At 52.8% G+C, this 22673-nt stretch overlaps 1 protein-coding gene across 1 annotated transcript in view; it reads right to left on the minus strand.

The window, feature by feature from the left end:
• Positions 1-22392, minus strand: part of UBE2QL1 (ubiquitin conjugating enzyme E2 Q family like 1) — a 38124-nt gene extending 15732 nt beyond the window's left edge. The window contains exon 1 of the mRNA XM_047074461.1: positions 21574-22392. Within this exon, the coding sequence (XP_046930417.1) occupies positions 21574-22392 (819 nt within the window). The remainder of the gene's footprint in view (positions 1-21573) is intronic.
• Positions 22393-22673: the final 281 nt, after the last annotated feature.

Here is a 22673-nt window from a genome sequence, read left to right on the forward strand (position 1 = left end):
CACACAATGTGCTCAGCAGCAAACACAGGCGTGAGAGCAATGAGGAAAAATATAAAGGGTTACATCGACGGCTCACTAAACCACCGAAAACACATATATGCCCAGAACGTTACACACTTTACAAGGATTCAAGCATCTTAAAGAACATCTACTAAAAGCCGAGGGGTTTCCACAGATTGGGGGGCTGTGGGGAACCCACCTCTCTGCATCTGAGACAAAAGGAAAGTCAATACAGATGAGGTAGGAGTTCACGTACCTATGTGAATATATACGTACGTACAAGAGTTTGATCGTTTTCCCATCTATCGATAGTAACAGGTTAGAAAACGTGAGGAAAGCAAGGCCCGTTGACACTATCAGCAAATACTCCATGACCCTGGGGCGGGCTGCCTCTACCAATGCCACCACGGTCCCCATCCCTGGCGTCCACGTCCTTTCCCTCGAGTGTGGACGGGACCTGTGACTTACGTCTAAGGAACAGTGTAGGGTGAAGTGCTGGGATGCGTCTTCGGTCTGGGCCCCTCTCCTTCTCTCACGAGCCGCCATATTGCGAGCTGCCCCAGGAAGAGGCCTCCGGTCAACTGCCATCAAGGAACCCAACCCTGGCAGCACCACACGAAAGACCTTGGAAGTTGAGCTCCGCCACCTTTTGGCAGCCGCTCGAGGGAAGACCAGAGCCAGACGCGCCCGACCACAGAAACAGTGAGACAAGCACGCGCTTGTTGTCTCAGGCCACCAAATCTTGGGTTGATTTGTTAGGTAGCAATAGACCCCTGACAAAGATTGCTAGGACTCAGTTTGACGGCCAAGTTCCTAAGGAAAATAAGGCAGATTGCAATCCAAGTACAAATGAGCAAAGGACAGAGTAAAAAATTCAAACGGCAAAGAAAAAGATCACGTGAAAGATGTGTTACAAACTGAATTTCATTCCCCTCCAATCCGTACATTGAAGTCTTCGTCTCTGTTGTGATTGTATTTGGAGACGGGGTCTGCAAGGAGGCGAGGAAGCTTTAACGAGGTCACTAGGGTGGGTCCCCAAGCCGGGACGACTCACGTCCTTCTAGGAAGAGGAACAGACTCCAGAGCTGTGAGAAAATACATTGTTTTTTTTTTTTAAATAATTTTTTTAATGTTTATTTATTTTTGAGAGAGACAGAATGTGAGCAGGGGAGGGCCAGAGAGAGGGAGACACAGAATCCGAAGCAGGCTCCAGGCTCCAAGCTGTCGGCGCAGAGCCCGACGTGGGGCTCGAACTCACGAGCTGCGAGATCATGACCTGAGCCAAAGTCAGACGCTTGACCGACTGAGCCACCCAGGCGCCCCAGAAAATACATTGCTGAAGTCGCCCGGGCTGTGGTGCCTGCTTTGGCCACCCAAGCAGTGCTGGTGCACAGAAGCAGACCTATAACTCAGTCCCCAACCAGGACAGCTCGCTCCTCATTGGTGCTACTGTCCTACGATGGCCACTGACCAAGGCAGGGCTCACTGGAACATCCACGTGCGACGTCTCTCGTGTTCACTTTCACTGCCGAAGAGCATTTGACTCCTACTCAATAAATGCTGCTTAATTGAACCGCATTAGAGCAATCTACTTCCCTAAAAAATCATTATAATCGAGAAGGCAGATCAAAGTCGACAGACACAGAGAAAATCAGTTTCTTTTTCACTTAATTGCTTTTTTTCCCCATCAAATGCACGTAGTGGAAGAAAAAACCCTACAGACCATTTTAATTACAATACCGTGAGAGTCAGAGATAGCCTCCCGAAATTAAAACGTGAACGTCTAAGGGTACAGTGTGTGAATTAGAAAATTATATAAACACTTTGAATATGCCTTTTTCTTTTATAAAAACCCTTGGAATACATATAATAAAGCACCTAGTCTTTTGGTATTTTGGGGGGCCCTGATGTTTGTGAAGTTTACGGAAAAGCCCTCTCATCACGGGACCTCCGGGGTGGGTGGGCATCTGTGGTCGGGCGTGGGCAAGATGCCGAAAGCCAGTGCCAGCTTAGAGTCTGGACGCACGGACATAAGGTGCTCGTGACCGGGGAGCCGCAGGGAAGGCTCGGACCACACTGCCACCCTCTGTCAGTGCTGGTGACCCAGCCAGGCTGTTTGCTCCAGAGTCTACACTTCTGGGAAGACAAGGCAGGAGGGGTTAAGGGCGGACCGTAGCTGCACAAGAGGAGAGGCCACGTCTCTACACGTCAAGTCCGTTATCTCTGCCAGGAGCCTTCCTGTGGGGGGGGACCCCTGCCCGTTCCAGCGTCCTGGACACAGACAACTGGAGGTATTTGGGCCTATTTTAATGGATTCCTCTGCTCTGCAAAGTGCAAACGGCCCTCCCCCAAAACTCCGTGACGGATGTGGTGGACCACCAAAACCCGTGGCGCGCTGGTTTCCACCAGTGATCGATATAATTTACAACTAAGACTTGTTTTCTGACGGAACTGTAAATTGAATGAGTCAAATTACCGTGCAAGTGAAACAGGGTTTTTGGAAAGCATCCTGCATCTAAATTTGATGAGGATATCTAAAATGACAAAAGCAACTTAAAATTTTTTAACGTTTACTTATTTATTTATCTATCTGTTTATTTTTGAAAGAGAGAGAGACAGAGTGCGAGTGGGGGAGGGGCAGAGAGAGAGGGAGACACAGAATCCGAAGCAGACTCCAGGCTCTGAGCCGTCAGCACACAGCCCGACACGGGGCTCGAACCCACAAACCGTGGGACCATGACCTGAGCCGAAGTCGGATGTTCAACCGACTGAGCCACTCAGGTGCCCCATAACTTCTTTTTTTAAAGTTTATTTTGAGAGAGGGAGAGGAGAGCATGAGCAGGGGAGGGGAAGAGACAGAGAGGGAGAGAGAGAGGGACAGAAGGAGAGAGAGAATCCCAAGCAGGCTCCACGTTGTCAGCACAGAGTACAATGTGGGGCTTGAACTCATGAACCATGAGATCATGACCTGAGCCGAAACCACGAGTCTGACACCTAACTGTCTGAGCCACCCAGGTGCCCCAAAAGTAACTTTTGATCTTAAAAAATGCATCGACTTGGGTGTTTCGCCATAAAAACCAATTGGATTAAAACATATTCACTATCCTCTCGACCTTAGGCTGTCCACTACTGCTGAATTCTAGGACCACCGACCCTCCAGCGGGTGTTGGAAAAAAACCATCAACGGTCTGGTCCTCCTGGATTAGCCACACCACCGATGCCAGCCCCTGCATACCCAGTGTCCTCTCTCTCTGCGGCCCCAGGCAAATGCACGTTCTGGGGCTGGAAGTCCATAGCATAGTCCACACCGACACCTGCTTTGAAAGAAAGGCTCTGTTTGGGGCTCAACTGTGTCCCCAATATTTATGTTGATGTTCTCACCCCCAGGAGCTCCGAATCCGACTGCATTTGGAGACGGAATCTTTCCCGAAGCGATTAAGGTAAAATGAAGGCATCCGGGTGGGCCCTCGTCCAAGGTGACAGGTGTCCTTGTAAGAAGAGATCAGGACACAGACCGCACAGAGGGACGCCCATGTGAGGACACGGGGAGAAGAGGGCTTTGACAGTCTAGGAGAGGCCTCAGGGGAACCAAACTCGCCCACACCTAGAGCTCAGAGGTCCGGCCTCCCAAACTGTGAGGAAATAAGTGTCTGCTGTTTAAGCCACCTGTCTGTGGTGCCTTGTGATCCCAGCACCCTCTGAATAATAATATAGCCGAATACAGCTCCAGCTCCAACCAGAAAAGTCACAGCTGAATGGAAGGGAGCGGGGAGAGGAGAGAGGGAGGGAGAGAGAGAAGAGAGAAGGGAAGGAGAGAGGGAGAGAAAGCAGAGAGAGAGGGAGGGAGGGAGAAAGGAGGAAGGGGGAGAGAGGAGGGAGAGAGGGAAGGACAGAGAGGGAGGGAGGGAGAGAGGGAGAGGAGAGACGGGGGAGAGGAGAGAGAGGGAGAGAGGGGGAAGGAGAGAGAGGGAGGGAGGGAGAGAGGGAGAGGAGAGACGGGGGAGAGGAGAGAGAGGGAGAGAGAGGGAAGGAGAGACAGGGAAGGACAGAGAGGGAGAGGAAAGAGGGGAAGGGAATGAGAGAGGGTAAGAAGAGAGAGAGGGAGGGAGGGAGAGAGGAAGAGGAGTGCTGGGGGAGAGAGGGAAGGAGAGAGAGGGAGAGGAGAGGGGGCAGAGGAGAGGGAGAGAGAGGGAGTGAATTTACAGTGGCTCAGAAACTTCCACCAGGGACATGGCCACGAAGAAATGAAGGAAAAGGTGTTTGCGGACAAGTGTTCAAATCACACCCTTCACACTAAAACTGTGTAAAAAATGAACCCCAAACCGGGACACCGTCAGTCGGCTGGGGAAGTGGAACAGGGTCCCTCCCTCACCGTCTCCTGGAGCCCAGATTCGGCCTCCGTCAGGCGTCTGCCTCGTGCTTTCTGGCAAGTAGGAGGGTGACATTTCAAGGGCACATGATTAAAAACAAAAACAATAAATCTAGTTCTCGTTTGCTAAAACACCGTGACCGGTAGATTTCGTGTTTAGAGAAAAAAAGAAAACACAAGTCATGTGGGATCCACACGGTGCTGGGGGTGAAATTATTTGGGTGCCTACTGTCAACCGGCAATCGCCTTTTTGATCGAGTGTCGTTTTGTTGCTAAAAACGTCCACCGTCCCGACATTTACAGAGCACTCGACACCTGTAGTCTCTCTGATGATTCAGGATCCTGAAGCACCCCAAGGTCACCGCCTCAGTTATTCTGCCCCAGTTGCGGGCTGACAGCCAGCTGCGAGGGCAGGGCTACCTTCGTGGGCCCCACGTGCCCCCACGGAGCCCCACCAAAGTGCTCCTCCTGTGGGGAGGTGCTCCCCCTGTGGGGAGGCGCTCCCTTTATGGGGAGACGGTCCCCCTGCAGGGAGGCGCTCCCTTTATGGGGAGATGGTCCCCCTGCGGGGAGGCGCTCCCTTTATGGGGAGACGGTCCCCCTGCGGGGAGGCGCTCCCTTTATGGGGAGACGGTCCCCCTGAGGGGAGGCGCTCCCTTTATGGGGAGATGCTCCCCCTGAGGGGAGGCGCTCCCTTTAGTGGGAGATGCTCCCCCTGAGGGGAGGCGCTCCCTTTATGGGGAGGTGCTCCCCCTGTGGGGATCACATGGTTCTCCAGGCCGGGAGACAGCAGGGACCCGTGAGGAAGCATGTGCCCCATGAGCTGGGAGCAGGAAACTCTGGGCTTGCGCAGGGAAGGGAGCTGCTCAGCCAGAGTGCGGGGCAGGGGGAGAGCAGAGGCTGCAAGGAGGAGGTGAGGCAGAGGGGGGCCCGCATGGATGCTGGGATTCCCATGGGGCACTTGGCCTTGGGGTGCTAAGGGGCAAGGCAGCTCCTCCCGGGGCAGCTCGCTGAGTCCTCCCAGGGATGCCGAATGGACTCCTGTTCCAGCGAGTGAGGAGGGGGTGGGGGGCTGAAGGGACCCGCAGACCCGCTGCTGAGACACTGAGCCCAGTCTCCCTAGAGTCAGGTGCTCGCCGCCCTCCGGCCTCCCTGCTGTCCGGGGCCTGAGCAGGTGGGGAGCAGAGGGAAGACGGGGGAGCGGAGGGGAGGGCAGGGGGTAGTGGGGAGGACAGGGGAGTGGAGGGAGGGCTACGCTAGGGCCTGAACTGCAGAGGGAGGCCAGCGGTAGCGAGTGGGGAGGTGGTAACACAAAAGGCGCATTAGATAAATGTTCCGCGCAGGAGAAACAAGAGAGTTTGAAAACGGGGACATGATGAGTGGAGACTCCGTTTCCTCTGACGCCCGGTACGGGCTAACTCTGGAAGCATGTGTAGGTGGCCCATGGTGCGCTGGGAGCTGGTGTTGGGAGACCGGGTCTTGCCCCCCCACGCTGACCCCCAAGCAGGAAGTGAGCTGGCTCCTGTCCTCCGGCTGTGCCCCCACCCCCCACCCCCCACCTCTGACTCTGACCTGACTCTGAGCCGCTGTGTCCTGGGTCCTTGAGCAGGGCGGGGGGTGGGCACGGAGAAGCATCACAGAGCGCCCCACAGAGCGGGACTGTAGGGGGTGCAGGGTCTCCCACGGGCTTCCCTAGCACCTTCTCCTCCTGGACAGCGGCGGCCAAGGCTGACACCCGGTCACGGGACAGCAATTTGGTGAGTTATATCTTGCTAATTTCCCGGTTTTCTGCTATGACGTTAAAATATCCACTCTTATTTAGACAGAACCTAAGTACTGTCTCCTACTCCGCTTTGCTCTGAAATTTCAGTGTCTTTGTTATGAGTCTAAGAAAACTAAGAAGGCCATCACGTTTACTGAGTGCCGGATTCTGGCATTGCCCCTCATGGGTCCTGCGTGAGGATGATGTCATTGATCCCTCGGAGGGGTGGCTTCTCCTCAGGGCACCAGCACAGGTGGCCCTCAGAGCTCCGAATGCTTCCGGCTGCACCACGTAAAAATATCCAGCACAGGCAACAGCCGCCCTCCAGTCCAAATAATCAACGTCCCAAATGTCATTGAGGCACTTGACATCTGAAGGGGGGGGGGGGACACCTGACGCCTCTGTGTGCACCTGGTGCAGTGCTGTGCAGCCCGCCAGAGAGCCCGGGCCGGAGGCGGCCTTTCCGGACCCGCAGCTGCCAGGAGGGTGCCCACTCTGAGCTCGGCGGGCGAGCGCAGGCAGGCTGAGCCTGCCTCTTTCCCGGGGACCTGCACACAGTGGCCCTGGCCCAGCTCTACCCGAGAAGGGCCGCCAGCAGCTCTACTCGAGAAGGGTGGCGAGAACCGCACGTTCGTGGATGCAACAGTGAAATCGGGTGCTTCCAACGAGGACTCTACGAACAGACAGACAGCGAGTACATGTGCTGGAAAGTTCTATGGGAATGGGCTGGAAGCTATTTCTCATCTTCTTCCATTGACGGGAAAACAACTCACGCCTCTGACCTTGGACTTTTGGAATTTTGTCTGGTGCAGGATTTTCAATCTCCTGTAGCTTTGTGGTTCCCACCGAGGAATTTAAAACCATAATACATGCGAAGAGAATTTGCTTTAAATGGCAAAGAAATGCCAATGTTATCAAAGCTCAAGAAACGTCACTGACCTCTTGGTGGGCTCATTCACTACGTCTACTTTTCCCAACCCTGCTTAATTATGTGACTCAACGAATAGAAAAAAAAATACCTTAGACTATTCTGGAAAGAGAGTGAGTGTAAAATCACAGCACAAATGCTATGCGTAAGCCTGGGCTTTGGGAAACCTGTGGATCAAGGCCCAGCTCCTGGCCCCTTGTGGCCTAAGGCCTGAAGCCCACGGACTGTGGGAGGGGGTAGTGGCCACACCACAAGCCCACAAGCTTTACAACGTGCACCAGCAAGGAGATAGGGACGGGGCCCCGCGCCGAGCAAACCCCACACTCCTCTTCATCCAAGGGGCTCTTTCTTTTCTCTGCAGTCATTCCCAAACCCGCATTCTTTGCCCAGACTTTCTTCACATTACCGTGTGATAAATTTAACATATGGTACGTGCGTCAGGTTTGCAACAAATGGGTTTTAAAAGGTTTTACTCCTCCAACCTCAGAGATGCCTTCTAGAATATTCTGAAATATTTTCTACGATGCTACCTACCCGCAAGTGTTGTGACTTACTGGCTTCGAAGAACCGCAGAAACTAGCGAGATGCAGGTGGTCTAGCAGGAGATGGGAGAGAAGAAGATGGGATACAAAGTAGCGACATTCATGGGGACAACATAACGGGGAACAGGAAAGGAAGATACTCACTGGCCGACGACTGACCGGCTGATTCAGAGACTCCTATGTCTGAAAGCAAAGATCGCTTACGAAAAATTATCCCTTCGGGGCACCTGGGTGGCTTAGTCAGTTAAGTGTCTGTTGACTTCAGCTCTGGTCATGATCTCATGGTTTGTGAGTTCGAGCCCCACGTCAGCGGGCTCTGCAATGACAGTGTGGAGCCTGCTTGGGATTCCCTCTCTCTCGTTCTCTCTCTCTCTGCCCCACCCCTGCTCATGCTCTCTGTCTCTCAAAATAAATAAATACATAACTTTAAAAAAATTTTAAAGAAGAAAAATTCTCCCTTCTTATCACTCACTCAAACTATACCTGCCTTATCAGACCAGGTAGCATTACTGAATTATTTTTCTTAAGACCAAACGCATTAGAAAATAATAGCCTTTCCGGGTAGATGTAGGAGCCCGAATTTTCCTCAACCCTTTGGGCAACTTAATTTAATAGTCCAGTATGGAAGTTTCCACTGAATCTACGGGGCCGGGCCCTCCGGGAGGAGGCCCATTGTGTCCTGAGTGCGTGCTGAGTGAGGGCACAGTCCTTTGTCCCTCAAGTCCTACAGCCACTGCTTTGTGCCGGACCGTCTTCTCTCTAATTAGTGGCCTCTCACACCCGGATCTTTGACAAGTCCTACATGATGATGCTACAAAATGAGACCACACGGAGGGAAGAAGATGCACCTAGGAATTTGAAGTCCCTAGTTCCCGCTGGAGAAGCAGCGGTCTGGTTCAATCCCGTCACGGACGGGCGCCCCAGAAAACAGACACCCGCCTCGCCTCTGCTGGCTGCCAGCCGAGCCCATTGTGCTCCTCGCGCCCGAAGCCCTGCCTGTCTTGGACCTCCGAAAAGCACGCACGTGAATGTGCTCTGACGTGGCAAAGCCACGTGCAAACCACGCTCTGGGCTGGGGGTGCCTGGCCCCCACCGGCCCACCCTGCATTGGCCGGCACCTGCTGGTGCCCTCCCGCCCTCCTCCTGCACTCGTGCCTCGCAGAGACGGCTGCACCCTTCGTGTACCTCCTCCCGCGTCCGGGTTTGAGGGTCTCTCCTGATTGGGTGCTGACGCACACCCACTTCTGAGGTGGCACCATGGATCCCTTCGTCCACAGGCCTTAAAAGTTCAACAGTGTGGCCTGCCCTTGTGCCGTTTATGGCCTCGTCAAGGGCGATGACGTCGAAGGCTGCCTGACAGCAGGTGCACAGCCCGCTGGGCTCGACCTTCCCGGCGAAGCCTGCAGAGCCCAAGGCTTATCTGAACAGGGGACCAGCAAGCCCCAGAGACTCAGGGCTGTGCGGTCAGGGTCAAGGTGCAGACTGAAGTCCTTTAATATTTTTCTTAGGCTAGGGTGACTGAAATGATGTCAACCGAAAGATCTGATGACAGCTAGATAGTCTGCAGGAGAGAAAAAGAGACTCAAATGTGAAAACTCAGTCTGAGCAACGGTGAGTAGAACTGTTTCTTTTCTAATATTTTTGTATATTTTTGAGAGACAGAGAGAGAGTGAGGGAGGGGCAGAGAGAGAGGGAGACACAGAATCCGAAGCAGGCTCCAGGCTCTGAGCTGTCAGCACAGAGCCCCATGCAGAGCTCGAACCCACAAACGGTGAGATCATGACCTGAGCTGAAGTCGGACGCTTAACCGACTGAGCCACCCAGACGCCCCAGAACGGTTTCCATTTGCTGGCTATGATGCTGAAAACATCACCCACTGGAAGACGCAGCTATGGCCCCAGCCACTGAGGCCCGTCAACCGATTTAGATGTTACAGACTCCAACTTCACGTACGAGAGAACACCCCTCCCTAGGCTGCTGGGCCCAACGGGCTGAGAAACACGAGGACAGAGGATGCTTGAGCCTCTCGTGACCTCAGAGCTTGAGTTTCAGATTTCAGTATGGCTCAACTGTGGGAAATCACCATTCAGCCTATACACCCCGGAGGATCAGTGAACTCTAGGCCACCCCCTCTCCTCGTGGGAATGTTGCTCCTACCCACCCGAGTCTTAGGATTTGCACGGATCCTGGAGGCATCCAGGCACTCTCCAAGCGAACGCAGGAAGACCGGCCCTAGGCGTGGGGCCTGAGCTCAGGGTCCTAATGGAAATGTGAGGCAGGCGCTGGTGTTCACTCTGATTAACCTCCAACTGTCACAACGTCACGTGTCAGCTCCCAGGTGTTCCTGAGACAATGCAGGAAGTCCTACAGGTTGGAGCTTTCAACTAGATCTCCCTTGAATTCCGCTCAAGGAAAGGACTTTCCTGGAGGTACTAGAAAGGCAATACCCGACCACAGTGAAATTCTCTTGACACTGGACTGAGGCAATCCGGGTGATTATTTGGTTTCTAAGCCAGGTCTTCATCTTAAAAGAAAATGGTAACCCCAAAGTGTCCCAGTTATCATACTCCATAATGAATCAAAGCATCTCAGCCATAGTTAATGGCTAACAAAGCCATTTGGTGTGCGCGGAGATAGGATAAAAGTAAACGTATTCAGTAACAATATTCTCACACGTAATTTTCTGACTTAGCAGCAGCAAAGAAAATTAAGCTAATGTAAAGATACGCTAACAAATAGGATTCCTGAGAGAGCAAAGTTGTAAAGGTGAAAAATAGCCTCTGATCTCTGGCTGGACTATACACAGTCACGGTTACTGTCAGAAACCAGATCCTGGCAAAGTACAAGCACTTGACAACGCAAAGCCAACAGAGGCAGTGACACAGTAAGAGGCAGCGGCTCCGAGAGGGGAAAAAAGACAGGCTACCCTGAGACTTTTGTGAGTATTTGTAAAATCGTGGTCAGATATGAAAAAATTCGAGCCAGCTGGATGTCAACATAGCCCTGAAATGCTAACAGCTGTGAAAGCTTATCCCTTCGTATAATGGATTTAAACGTGAGTCAGTTCTGGGTCTTTGGTGACAGTTTCCTTGTGTGTTTATTTCACTGCCCACTCTACTTCTTCAAAAGAAGGAACATCTATTGATGGCCCCCTCTGTGCGTGGCACTTGGAACATCACTTCCTTTGGGCGTCACGATTCACCTGTGGAATGGGATTACACTTTCCATCTTCAGGTGAGGTCCCTGAGGCCCAAGGAGGTGGCCACCTGCCCAGCAGGGAAGGAGGTTCCGGAAGACGGATGGTATCAGAGCCCTTCCCTCACCTTGATGTCCACGGCTTTATCCCAACAGGACGATGGGAGAGCTGACTATATGTTGGGACTTCTAAGCCTCATTCCCAGTGGTTCTGGCCACGAGCTGCATGATACGCTTGTAGAGCTTTCCCAAGACAGCCGTCAACATTGACAGCCACGAACTACCTGGAGTTCTTAACTGGGGCCACGTATCCCTGAGGGTACAAGGGTACAGAAGCTTGGATGGAAAACACGCCTTTATTTTCACTACCTCCTAACTGCAATTCAGGACATCGTTTAATTAGGATGGGAGGTAACAAACCACAGCCTTGACTCTGTCACCAACAGAAATTGAGATAAAAAAACAAAATCACATTACCTTTGGAATAGATATCTTGAAATGCTGTTACTTACTACCTCCAATTAGAGGAGTCATCAGATCTGTCTTTAGATTTCCATATTAAACATGTTCATAAAGAGGTGCTTCTTAATTTCTATTTTAGTCCATCACTTTTAAAAATGTGGTAATTGTACTTAAATGTAATTGATTTCCTTTGAAATCCTAGGAATTTTCTTTTGTGCATTAAAAAAATTGCCCGGAGGAGGGGTCCACAGGCCTCCCCAGATGCCAAGGGACCGTGCAGTCCTCAAGGTGGCCTTGTCAGGGTCAGAGGTGGCAGAAAGGGCTCCTGGGGGCTCCAGTTCTTCTCCGATGGATCTGGGAGAATAACCAATCTCTCCTAACCACAGAAAGGCAGATGCCAGGATCCCCCTTTAAATAAAATAACTTAATAAAAAATTATCCTAATTCAATCCAGCAGAGTTCAAACTCACGTTTTTTTTTTAGATTAGTTTATGAATTATAATAATTTCCTTTAAGCTTTAAATAATTTTACTGGTTGATCCTACAGTTGGACACACTGTTTTCGAAGAGCTCAGATTATGATGTTTCCTAATATACACTGCACACGTGATCAGAGAATAAACGAGCAGATCTGTGAGCCGGGGGATCTCTGCGGCCACTCTGGGCGGCTTCCTTCTGGGCTGGTGGAGGCCACTTCCCCAGGACCCTAACCTGTGTGATATGCTTCCCACCCCCCACCCCCACCCCTCCCCCGGGAGGACTGGAGGGGGCTCTCAGCCCAGGGACATGTTCTCTGCATGCGAAGAAGCTTCCCCGAGAAACAGCCCCCTTGCACAAAGTGAGATTAAAGAAATGATTAATTTAGTAGTTTGATAACTTTTTAAAAAGTTTTACATTTTAAAGGCTTGTAATATTCCACTAGTTACAATTAATTTAAGCTTGTAACAAGATTCAGTTCCCAGTTTCTTCCATAATATTTCTCCTTTTCCCTGGCCTGGAAACAGAGTGAATTAGTGGATGTCATTATTGTGAAAAACCTCAACCCAGATCACTCCTTGCAGCAATTAATATTTATTTTGTACATTTACATCCAATTCCTGACTGGTGTCTCCTGGGGAGCAAAATGGGCACCCAGCCTGACACTCAAAATTCACCCTAATTCATATGTGTCAACAAGGTAAAAATAATTGTTTTAATAATTACGTGCGCAAAATGTCCCAATTTGTAAAATGGTAAAGGCTGCTTTTTATTATAACCCACAAATAATCAATTCTGTTACTCCACATTCTGATTTCTGGAAATGTATGATCTTCAAGATCAAAAGACAGAAAGCGCCACCTTGATATTTTTCTGGAAACGTTTGCTTCGATTTCCAAGTAAGTTGAACACATTTCAATCCAAAGTGCAGTCGAATCCATTATAAGATAGTATTTCCTTACCTCTCTCATCAAAGAACTTTTAATTAAAAAAACATCTTGGGACTGCTTGCCAAATATTGTGATGGAGAAATGGTGTTTTCCAGAACTTATTTTTAAAGTGGTAATTTTTTAAACCGGAGTAGCAATTATGTTCCAAAAGCATTTCTTTCTCGGGTTTTTCAGAAATTTTAAAATGCCTTTCCTTTTTCTGTGTAGAAGGAAGGCAACAATGATGGTCTTTCTCCTACAGTTTTGAAAGATGTAAAACATTCTCCTATTTCAGACAATTCGTACCATGAGCGTATTTGGACCAACTTTGCTGGTAATTCAGTAGATTGGATACGTTATCCCTCCCTCGTGGATCAATTCTGAGCGTTGTAGCAAAACGAAGCTTGGCATCATTGCAGAAGCGTCTCTAAAAGGTGCACAGGGACCCGTGGGGGACGACCAAACTGCACATGTCACTGGGCCGGGATGGCTTCCACTTGCCAACTCAACAGCTCACTGAAACCGTTCTGGCACTGGACTACCTGATGCCAACTCAGCTTTCCCCTTCACTCGCCATCTGCCTTAGGCACAGGTTCAACCTCAGCGAGCCTCAGTCTCCTCCTCTGTAAAATGGGAAGAACAAATAGCACCTGACTCATAGGCTGTTGCAAGGATTTAATCCAATGGCCAACATAAGGCATCTGCACGGCAGCCTGTCCATGGTAAGCAGCCAACACACGTTCACCTCCTGTTGTGTTGCAAACGGGCAAAGCGAAAGGACTGTGGTGTCTGCTGAGATAAGCACGTTGCGTGACGAACGATTTATTTGGTGCGCACGATGTGTCTGGTATTGTGCGATGGGAGTAATACATAAATGCAGTCTAGCAGGATAAGAACAGAAATGAGTGCCTTCCAGAAAGTGTGAGTGCTTCGGAAGAGGGTTTTTTGCAGAGGAACTGGAGCATCGGGGTCGGCTGGACCTCACCTGGTGAATGTCGGGGGCGGGGGGGCCGGCCCGGGAGCCAAGCAAGGATGTATAGGACCAGCAGCTGGGGCTGGGAGAGACTGGTGGAGGACGGACCTCTAGGAGGCCACAGCAGGTGGGGAGGGTTTGAGGGGTATTCCATAAGGGGCGTCATGAAAGGTGCGGGAGCCAGGCCTACGTCTTGGGGGAGCCAGGGAGGCGGCAGCAGGGAGGAAGTACGGGGACAGAGAGGCTGGACGGGGCATTGCAGGGGTCCAAGCAGGAGATGATAAGCATCTAATAAGGCAGGAGCGCAGGGCTGAGAAGAAAAGGCGGGCGGCAAAACACGAAAGGCGGAGTCCCAGCTCTCTGCTCCCTGCCCACGCCCAAGCCTGCCGGCTGGGGAAGGGGCTCGTCAGGTGACTTCTCGGCTCCCACAGCCACACCCTGCTCTCCATTTCCCATCCTTTGCCGCCTGTCAGGTCCCAAATCTGTTTCTTCCCCCGACTTTCTCAATCTGGGGTCCTGGGTCCCCCGACACTGCTTTCTCCCTCCCAGACTCACCAAAGTGGCCGGCCAGGAGGAGGACCAGGGATGGCATGAAGAATGGGGAAGGGAAGCCTTGGGGACACCAAGAGTGACATAGCTGCCATGGCCAAGTCAAGGTAGACCCTCAGTAGGTGGGTGCTGAGTGAACAAATGAATGAAGTATGATGATGAAAAATGAGCAAACAATCCTTTTAGTTTGCTGACTTACTGGGTAGGGAAGCGTAGACGTTACTGGAAACATTTCTGCCGTTACAACGACTCCTTTGTGTGTTTTGGGAATGCCTGATTGTCCCATTTACGGGCAATGAAACAGCATTCGGGAAAGCAGCGAGCCTGAGCGTTAGAGTCCCACCCACCTGTAGGGGACAATGCTCCTTCTGAGAACATCACACAGAAGGTTCGAAGATCCCACTGACCCCAGGACCCCACCTCTCCCACATCCCCAGGGCACACATGGGCCACTGCCAGAGGTCAGGCCCACGGATACCCAACAAAGGGGCGCTCATCCAAACAGCAACCAAGGTATGACTGTGGGGCTGCCTGACACACCAAAGGCCAACGTGGACGGGTTTGTCATTGTCCCCACTGGGTACTTCTCCGTGGCAGGCACTCGACGCGTGTCTTAGGCACCACTGTATGCCCGGTAACTGTCTAGTACATAGTAGACACTCAATACCTGTGTCATGGGAACTGGTTGATTCCTACTAGTTACTTCTGGGTAGTCCGAGTGCCTGAGCCCTCACGGCTGCGTCTAATGGGTCAGTGAACTCTCTCGAGCACACTCCCTTTTCCAGGGGCCATGCTCCCCTCGGTTTAGGGAGGAAGGACGTGGTTTTATGACGACCTCCTCTACAGGAGGAGGGCTCCCAGGGGGCTCAGCCAGGGCGGACACAGGACAGTGAGTCCAACAAGGCAGGAGGGGAGAAGGTAAGACAGTTACCTCCACGGCCACGGACACTCCTGCTGTGGCCACTGGTGAGGAAATGCACGTGGACAAGGTGAGCAACTCGTGGCCCAGGGTGGCTTTTTCAATCCTGGCCACACATTAGAATCACCTTGGAGTTTTTCCAAGCCGTCCCCAGGGCCTGATCCTGAGGGGAGGTCTCCGGCACCAGAATCCTTGAAAGCCTCCCAGGGCATCCAATTTACCAAGGGAGCTGAGAACGACTGGCAGAGAAGAATGAAGCCCCACCTGCCCCCCTCCCTCCTTCTCGCCTCCCCATTACCTTATCAACCTGGCAAAGATCTCAGGCTCACGAGATCGGAAATGTGGCTCAAAGGACCCACTCCTAGTGGCTGCTTTAAAAACCAAACAAGGGGCGCCTGGGTGGCGCAGTCGGTTAAGCGTCCGACTTCAGCCAGGTCACGATCTCGCGGTCCGTGAGTTCGAGCCCCGCGTCAGGCTCTGGGCTGATGGCTCGGAGCCTGGAGCCTGTTTCCGATTCTGTGTCTCCCTCTCTCTCTGCCCCTCCCCCATTCATGCTCTGTCTCTCTCTGTCCCAAAAATAAATAAACGTTGAAAAAAAAAAATTAAAAAAAAAAAAAATAAATAAATAAAAACCAAACAAAACATGGAAGCCCTCTCGGAGGGTTTGTTAGCTGTCCCCAACATACTGCTATCGAGGCCGTCTTACTTCTAAGCGTGGACTCTCACACGCCTGTCCCTAGGGATGAAAAAGGGCAGAGCTCTGGGTTGTGGGCCTCCGGCTTCAAAACAAACTTCGAATTGTCGTTACTTGTTGGCATTTTCCATCAACGAACGAAACCCCCCAAAATTACCCTATCCCTTAACGAGAAACACAGACCTGTCACATCCCTTTCCACAAGTCAGAAGCGTGCACAGAAACGCATTTACATTCTCTTCCTGCAAATTCAGATTCTCAAAAGTCCACAACTCAGGGTAAAGTGAGTCACTACTATTCTTAACTGCACCATCAGCCACGGCGCTGCGCGCTCGCCAGGGATCCAGCTATGGGAGCCCGCCAACTTGGCATAGGGCTATTTTTAGGATACAGAGTCCCGTCTGTGTCCTCCTGCCCGTCCTACTTGATATCGGAACAAGCTATTTTTTCTTCAAACGGCCAAGCACATGGCTACCTCAAGCTGCAGAGTCATCCTGGGTGGGCAATTATCGCCGTCACCTACACTCGGCACAGGACAAAAAGAGTGACTCATTAGCACTCCCCACCAATCCATGCTGCTCGTGAACCCGTGGCTTTACCCGCCCCCTGGTTATCACTGTTTATACTCTACATACATACCCCCCTCCAGCCCCCACTACTTCCCCCTATAAGGGCTACTGGCTCTATCCCAAGGTGGCCCTCCCGGGCCCTCCTCAGTGTGGCCTTGCGTTCACAGGAATCGGCCTCACCTACATTACTCTGCAAACCAGTAAAAGCCTCTAGAGACACGAGGTTGAACGGGTTATAAAATCCCCATTTGAGCTTGTTCTGGTTTGCTACCGTGACCCTACACAATTCCCATACTGAGTCCTAATCCCCGGCACCTCGGAATGTGACTGTGTTTGGAGGCAATCAAGTCCATCTGATGTCGTTAGGGTGGGCTCTCAGCCAATGTGATCGGTGTCCTTACGAAACGAGGACACAGATGTGCACGGTGGGAGGAGCACGTGAAGACATAGGGAGAAGTCCGAGAGCCACGGAGAGCAGCCTGGAAATTCTCCCACGCAGCCCCAGGAGAACCCCACCCTGCTGACACCTGATTTCAGATGTCTGCCTTCCAGAACGGCCAATGTCTGTTGTTCGGCGCCACCCTGCCCCCCCCCCCCCGCGCCCCCCGCAGTCCACGGTGCTTCCCGACAGCTGCCTGGCCAACGGTATAGGGCTTCAAACCCCGTGTGTTGATTACACCAGCTTAGAAACCACAGCACTTTAGGACCCAAAGAAACGGTGGTTGATCTTCATCGCTCTTTCTGAGAAGACCTGGAGATTTTGCGGCCATACGTCAAATGCTATTCCAAGACTTCGCACTTCAGAAGAAGTTCTGAAGAAGGCTGTATTTGTGCGCGTGTGTGCGTGCGCACACACAATTCGCAGTGGCGCGATGCAGAGAGCTTTAAGTCCTAAGGTCGAGCTCAGAGATGCCCTGGATTATCAAACCGCTGAATTGCAGGGCGCTTTACTTTTTTCACCACGTTGCGACAAGTCTCGGAGACACCTGCCAGCTTCCTTTGTTCAAAGAGCCCAGAAACTAACTCTGTTAGGCAAAACATCACTGTCCTGGAATCGCTTCCCAGCTTGTGGTTCAAACACGAAGATCTGAGGCCGTGTCAGTCCCGCTGTTCTCATTCTTCTGCGGACGCCTGCCTGGGTATTCTGTTCTCTGCGGCCACAAACGATTATCACGCGGGTCACACCCAGCAGACCGCTGCCTGGAGGAGACGGCCAGGTGCTTAGACGGCCCCCGGTCGGACTCTGCCAGTCGTGACAGCCTTCACTACCGAGGATCCTCGGTTTCCAGAGCTTTGCCAGTCATCGCGAGAATTGGAACAGGAGGTATCGACTTCCCCCGACTGTGCTGAGCCATGGTCTCCTCACCTGTACGGGGACCATGGAAACACTAGTGCCAACTGAGGTGACGCAGCCTAAGTGTGAGCTGGCCCGGGGCTTAGCACAGAGCACCCCGTGAGGTTAGCTGCTGCTATTATCCTGAGCATCGCCTGCATGTTGGGCTGAGCTGTGTGGTTGGCTCTGGGAAAACAGAGGAGGAGTAAGGAACAGTCTTTCAAGTGCCATCTGGTTCCCTGCCCCTGGCGATGTCTAAGTGATTGGAAAAGGGGACACTCGGGAGGCAAAGTGATGTGCAAGCAGAAAGCTGAGTTGGAGCTTCCTCAAACGGCTTTTGGGGACCCTTCTGCTCCAAGGACTGCCAGGAGAGGGTCTCTATCGATCATTCAGTGATCCCAGGCTCCAAACCTGGTGTGTGAGCCAGGGAACTCCGAGTCGCTTCCCGACCAGGGCCCTCCAACGCTGGTGCTAGTGAGCCTAGGTCTCCAGAGTCTGTACCTCGGAAAGCTTGGCAAGGGGAGTCTTGTGTGTGAGGCCACCTGCTAGGTCTCACGCTGCAATGAACTTCCGGACCGTCTTACAGCTTCTGAAGGTCGCAAATCCTACCCTGGAGCCAGGGAGCGTCTCTTTTGGTTCGGTAAATGATAAAGGGTATAAATTATGATCCAACATTTTCATCCGTTCACTTTAAAAGTTTGGAAATTTTCCACTTCATTGCGGAAAACCAAAAGAATTACTGAGAATGTCTCCATTCGGTCAGAACAAGGCTTAGTTATACACAATAAGCAAGCAGGGCACGTGTCTCACTGTGTCTACAAAGAACACATCCTACAAGAAATGCACATCGATTTCACTTAAAACCACCACAATCCATAAAGCAGCACGCAAGACATCGGATAACGCGGGCCCACTAGGTAGAGGTCTCGTGACACGACTCAATTTATCGTATCCTGCGATAACCCCGAGCTTTTTATTTTATGCACAAAACTGTTCAGCAAACCTTTTCTTCACACTCCCGATGGAACCTTTAAAAGTGTCTTACGGTTTCTCCGAAGGTGCAGAAACAAAGTCAACTTAGTACACCCTCGATTTGGAAAGTTAAGCTGAGCAGTTATGCAAGTGGGAAAAAAGCCTTTCTTAACTTTGTCTCTTAAGACACACGAATCCAAAAAAGGAACGGCAACAGAGAGGGGAATTTAACTAGAGTAGAACGGTTCTTTCCTCTAAACTAATTATTGGTTCGGCCGTCCTGACTGTCTTCGAATACCTCACCAGGTGTTTTGATGGCTTTGCCAAAGCCTGTTACCTTTCACCACGAAAAGAGTATTTGCACCGAGCAGTCTGTAAGCAGGGACCTCGAAACGGAAAGGCACACTAATGTTCAGGTCCCTGAAACACTGTTAGAATCCTTTTGCACACAGGATCTTGAAACATCATGGCTTCATTTCTCCTATTTGCATGTTGCATTCTGAATAGTTGACGTTGAATCCCCCTTTGGTGTCTTTTCGGGTGTTGAAGCCAGCACTGGCAAGGCAAAGGTGTTGAGCTGGTGATTTGATACATTGCCCTGTTCTTGCCTTTAGTTCAGGTATTTTACACACTAGAATTTAGAACGGATAGGAATACAACAGGTTTGGTGGAGGGCCCTGAGTTCAATTAAGTGAGGTTTGAAATTAATCAGTAAAAATGTTGACAATTATTTTCAACAATGAAAGCAATAATCTTGCAACTTGCAAACTGTGTGTAAGGCTCAATTTGGTCATGAAGGGAAGGAACGTATACCCAAGGAACTTTAAGAGAAGTATACGGGCATCGATGCAATTATTATGCACAACATTAATTTAAACGTGGAAACCACTTAATTTACAAAGATGTATCTCTTTTTAAGAAACGTCCTCACTTCCCATTTGAAATCTTTATTTTCCTGCACCTTTCAAAATGCAGGCTGTGGTCCAAGGGACCTCTAGGATCTCTTCCAAACCTAAAATGTCATGATTCTGTGGCTCTATAAGATGACGTTCCTCTTCCCCTGATCCCCAAAGTCATCTCACCGTGGAGAATGAAAGTAAAGACTTCCAGAAAGTTCTGATTCACAATGATTTAAGAAACAGATAACAAAGGCCTTTTTTTTTTTTTTTGCAGAATATTCTTCCACATCATTTGTACAAATCCTGTTGGAAAAATAAACTAAGGTGACCCCTCCCCCCACCCGCCCCACTCCTGTGGCTTGTATTTAAATCTCAGGCACCTTACATCAGAGCCAGCACTGAACGGAAAGGAGTCAGCATGAACCTCTGACACAAAAGCATTACACCTCTCTCAGTTAAAGATGTCTCTCCAGAGCTGTCATATGCATCCTTTTCCTAACTCAAGAAATAAGTGGAACCGAACGAATCCCAGAAAAGACAGACCGGCAGGATGGTTACTTGGTAACAACAGACTAGGGGCAAGCAGGAAGTGCCCCTCCACTGGAGCCAGGACACTATTTGAGTAGAATCCCAGGGGCTCTACCTCTGGTGAACTTGGCAGTGAACAAGCATTATTTGATTAGTGTGAAAAGATCCTGCCGTGAAAGGGACAGAGGCAGGTGACAGAGGACTGATGGTTTCTGATATGCTGGCTGTAGAATGAGCAAATCGAGGTCATTCAGGGTCTTCTAAACGAAACAACGATTCTCCACAATCTACAACTGCCCATACAAAAATACGGTCTTATCAACTGCTTCATATTGATTCGGGAAAATATCAATCAACTCGAGCATCATCAACAGCGTGCAGTGTGGCAAGATAAAATCATCATGCCCCTGTCTGGAGCCAGGTGGGAACACAGTTCAGAGAAGACGCATTCATCCTTTGCTCTGGGGTCCTCAGGCGTGGAGCTGCCCGCCCCTACCCCCTGGGGGGAGTTCACTGCTTAGTTAAAAATCTTTAGCCCTGAGAAAGGATTTAACTTGCAGAGGCACGAGGAAACCCAGGGAAGAAACAGGTCTCGGAGAGACCCGGACCTTGAACACCTGCCCCAGAGGTGATGGTTCCGGAAGGGGGCAGGTAGGCGCCAGGCATTTCCTTGACAGAGTCTGGCCTTGACACTTAAGGAACCACTCAAACCACACCTCGGCTGCTCCAGTGAAATTTCTCAAGAGCAGTATTTTCACCTCTGCTCTAGATGCCTGTCAGAAGGAGCCGGCAGAACAGGGCTATAGGTTCACCAGCAGGCCAGCCCTCCGCAGGGCACCCCACACCCCTGCGGGGCACCCACCTGAGATGTTGCTGAGAAGATCCGTGTGTGTGTGTGTGTGTGTGTGTGTGTGTGTGTGTTGGGGGCAGAGCAGGGCGTTCGGGTCGTGAGGTACCCCTAAAGTTCCACCTTCAGGAGATTATGGGGTTTCCGAGAAGGGGAGAACAGATCGGGGGGAGGGAATGAGAGGGGTCAGGGAGATGGAGGGGGGCTGGGAAGGAGGAAAGGGGGAGAAGGAGTAGGAGATGCGGCCTATGCACCGGGGCAAAGGGGGCAGGAGAGAGGTGGATGCGGAGTGGAGAAGGCCACCAAGGGCAGGGGGTGGAGGGGTGGGGCGCGAGGGGAGACGGGGAGGGGTGAGGCGCAGCAGGAACGGGGTGGGGGGTGGAGGAAGAAAGGGAGCCGAGCCCCGGGCACGGGGGCGGGGGTGGGGAAGCGGGACACAGGACGAACGGTGGTGGCGAGAGGCGCAGAGCGAGCGAGCGAGCGAGCGCGCGCGAGCGCCCGCGGAGACCGGAGACCCGGAGGGACGGCGCTGGGGCCCCCGCAGCGTCGCCCCGTCGGAGGCGGGTCTGGAAGCGGCCGCCCGGCGCCCCGCGCCCCCGCCCTCCCCGCCGGCCCGCCCGACTTACCTGGCCCTTGACCAGGCTGGCGGCGAACTGGCGCATGACGGCCTCCACGGTGTAGGCGCTGGACCAGCCGCGCGGCGTGAGCAGCTCCATGCAGATGGCGCCGCCGTCCAGCACGTAGCCGTTCTCCAGGCGCGGGCTGAGCACCCGCATGAAGGGCGGCGAGAAGGGGAAGTTGTCGGGGAAGGTGAGGTTGAGCAGGATGAACTCGGTGTTGGTCTCCTTCATGTCCTGCCACAGCACCGAGTCCTTGTCCACCTGGTGCAGCTTCACGTTCCAGTCGAAGAGGCTCTCGTCCACCAGCTCCACCGAGATGAAGCGGTCGCTGAGGCGCGCGATGTCCTGCAGCTCCTTCATGAGCCGCCGGCTGCGCACCTGCGTGCAGTGCTGCTGGCGCGCCGCGGGCACCAGGCTGCCGCCCGCCGTCGTCGCCGCCGCCGCCGCCGCCGCCGCCGCCGCCGCCGGGCCCGGCCCCGCCCTGGCGCCCGCCGCCCGCTCCCGGGGGCCCCCGGCGCCCGCCGCCCCCGCCGCCCCCGCGGCCGGCTGCGGCGGCTTGTCGCGCGGGGCCGGCTCCGCCGCGCGCTTGCCCTTGCCCTTGCCGGGCCCGGGGCTCGCGTCGCCCGCGCCCCCGGGCTGCTGCTGCTGCTGCTGCTGCTGCTGCTGCTGCTGCTTGTGGCCGCCGCTCTTGGCGCCGCCCTTGCCGCGCAGCGACGCGCTCTGCTGGCCGCCGCCGCCGCCGCGGTGGTTGTGGTGGTGCTTGGGGTCCTCGGTGTCCCGGTTGTGCAGGCGGATGAGCCCGATTTTGCGGAGCAGCGTGGCCATTTTAGGCTCGGCGCCGGCGGGGGGCTCCCCTCGGCTCCTGCCCCCGGGGCCCGAGAGTCGGGGCGCGGGGGGCGCGGGGCGGCGGCGACGGACGAGCGCTCAGCGGGGCGCGGCGCGGGCCACCCCCGGCGCCGGCGGCCGTGGCGCAGCCGAGTGGGCAGCACGCGCGCTCGCCGGCCGCGGTGTCGCCGCTGTCATATGACGGGGCCCGCTCCGGCTCGGGCTCCGGCCGCCAGGCGAGGGGAGGCGTGGAGGGGACGCGGCAGCGGCTGGTCGTCCCC

Source organism: Lynx rufus, unplaced genomic scaffold (genome assembly GCF_022079265.1).
Source record: "Lynx rufus isolate CCGP_SWC_20201006 ecotype Redwood Valley unplaced genomic scaffold, mLynRuf1.p SCAF_1, whole genome shotgun sequence".
Classification (NCBI taxonomy): Eukaryota; Metazoa; Chordata; class Mammalia; order Carnivora; family Felidae; genus Lynx; species Lynx rufus.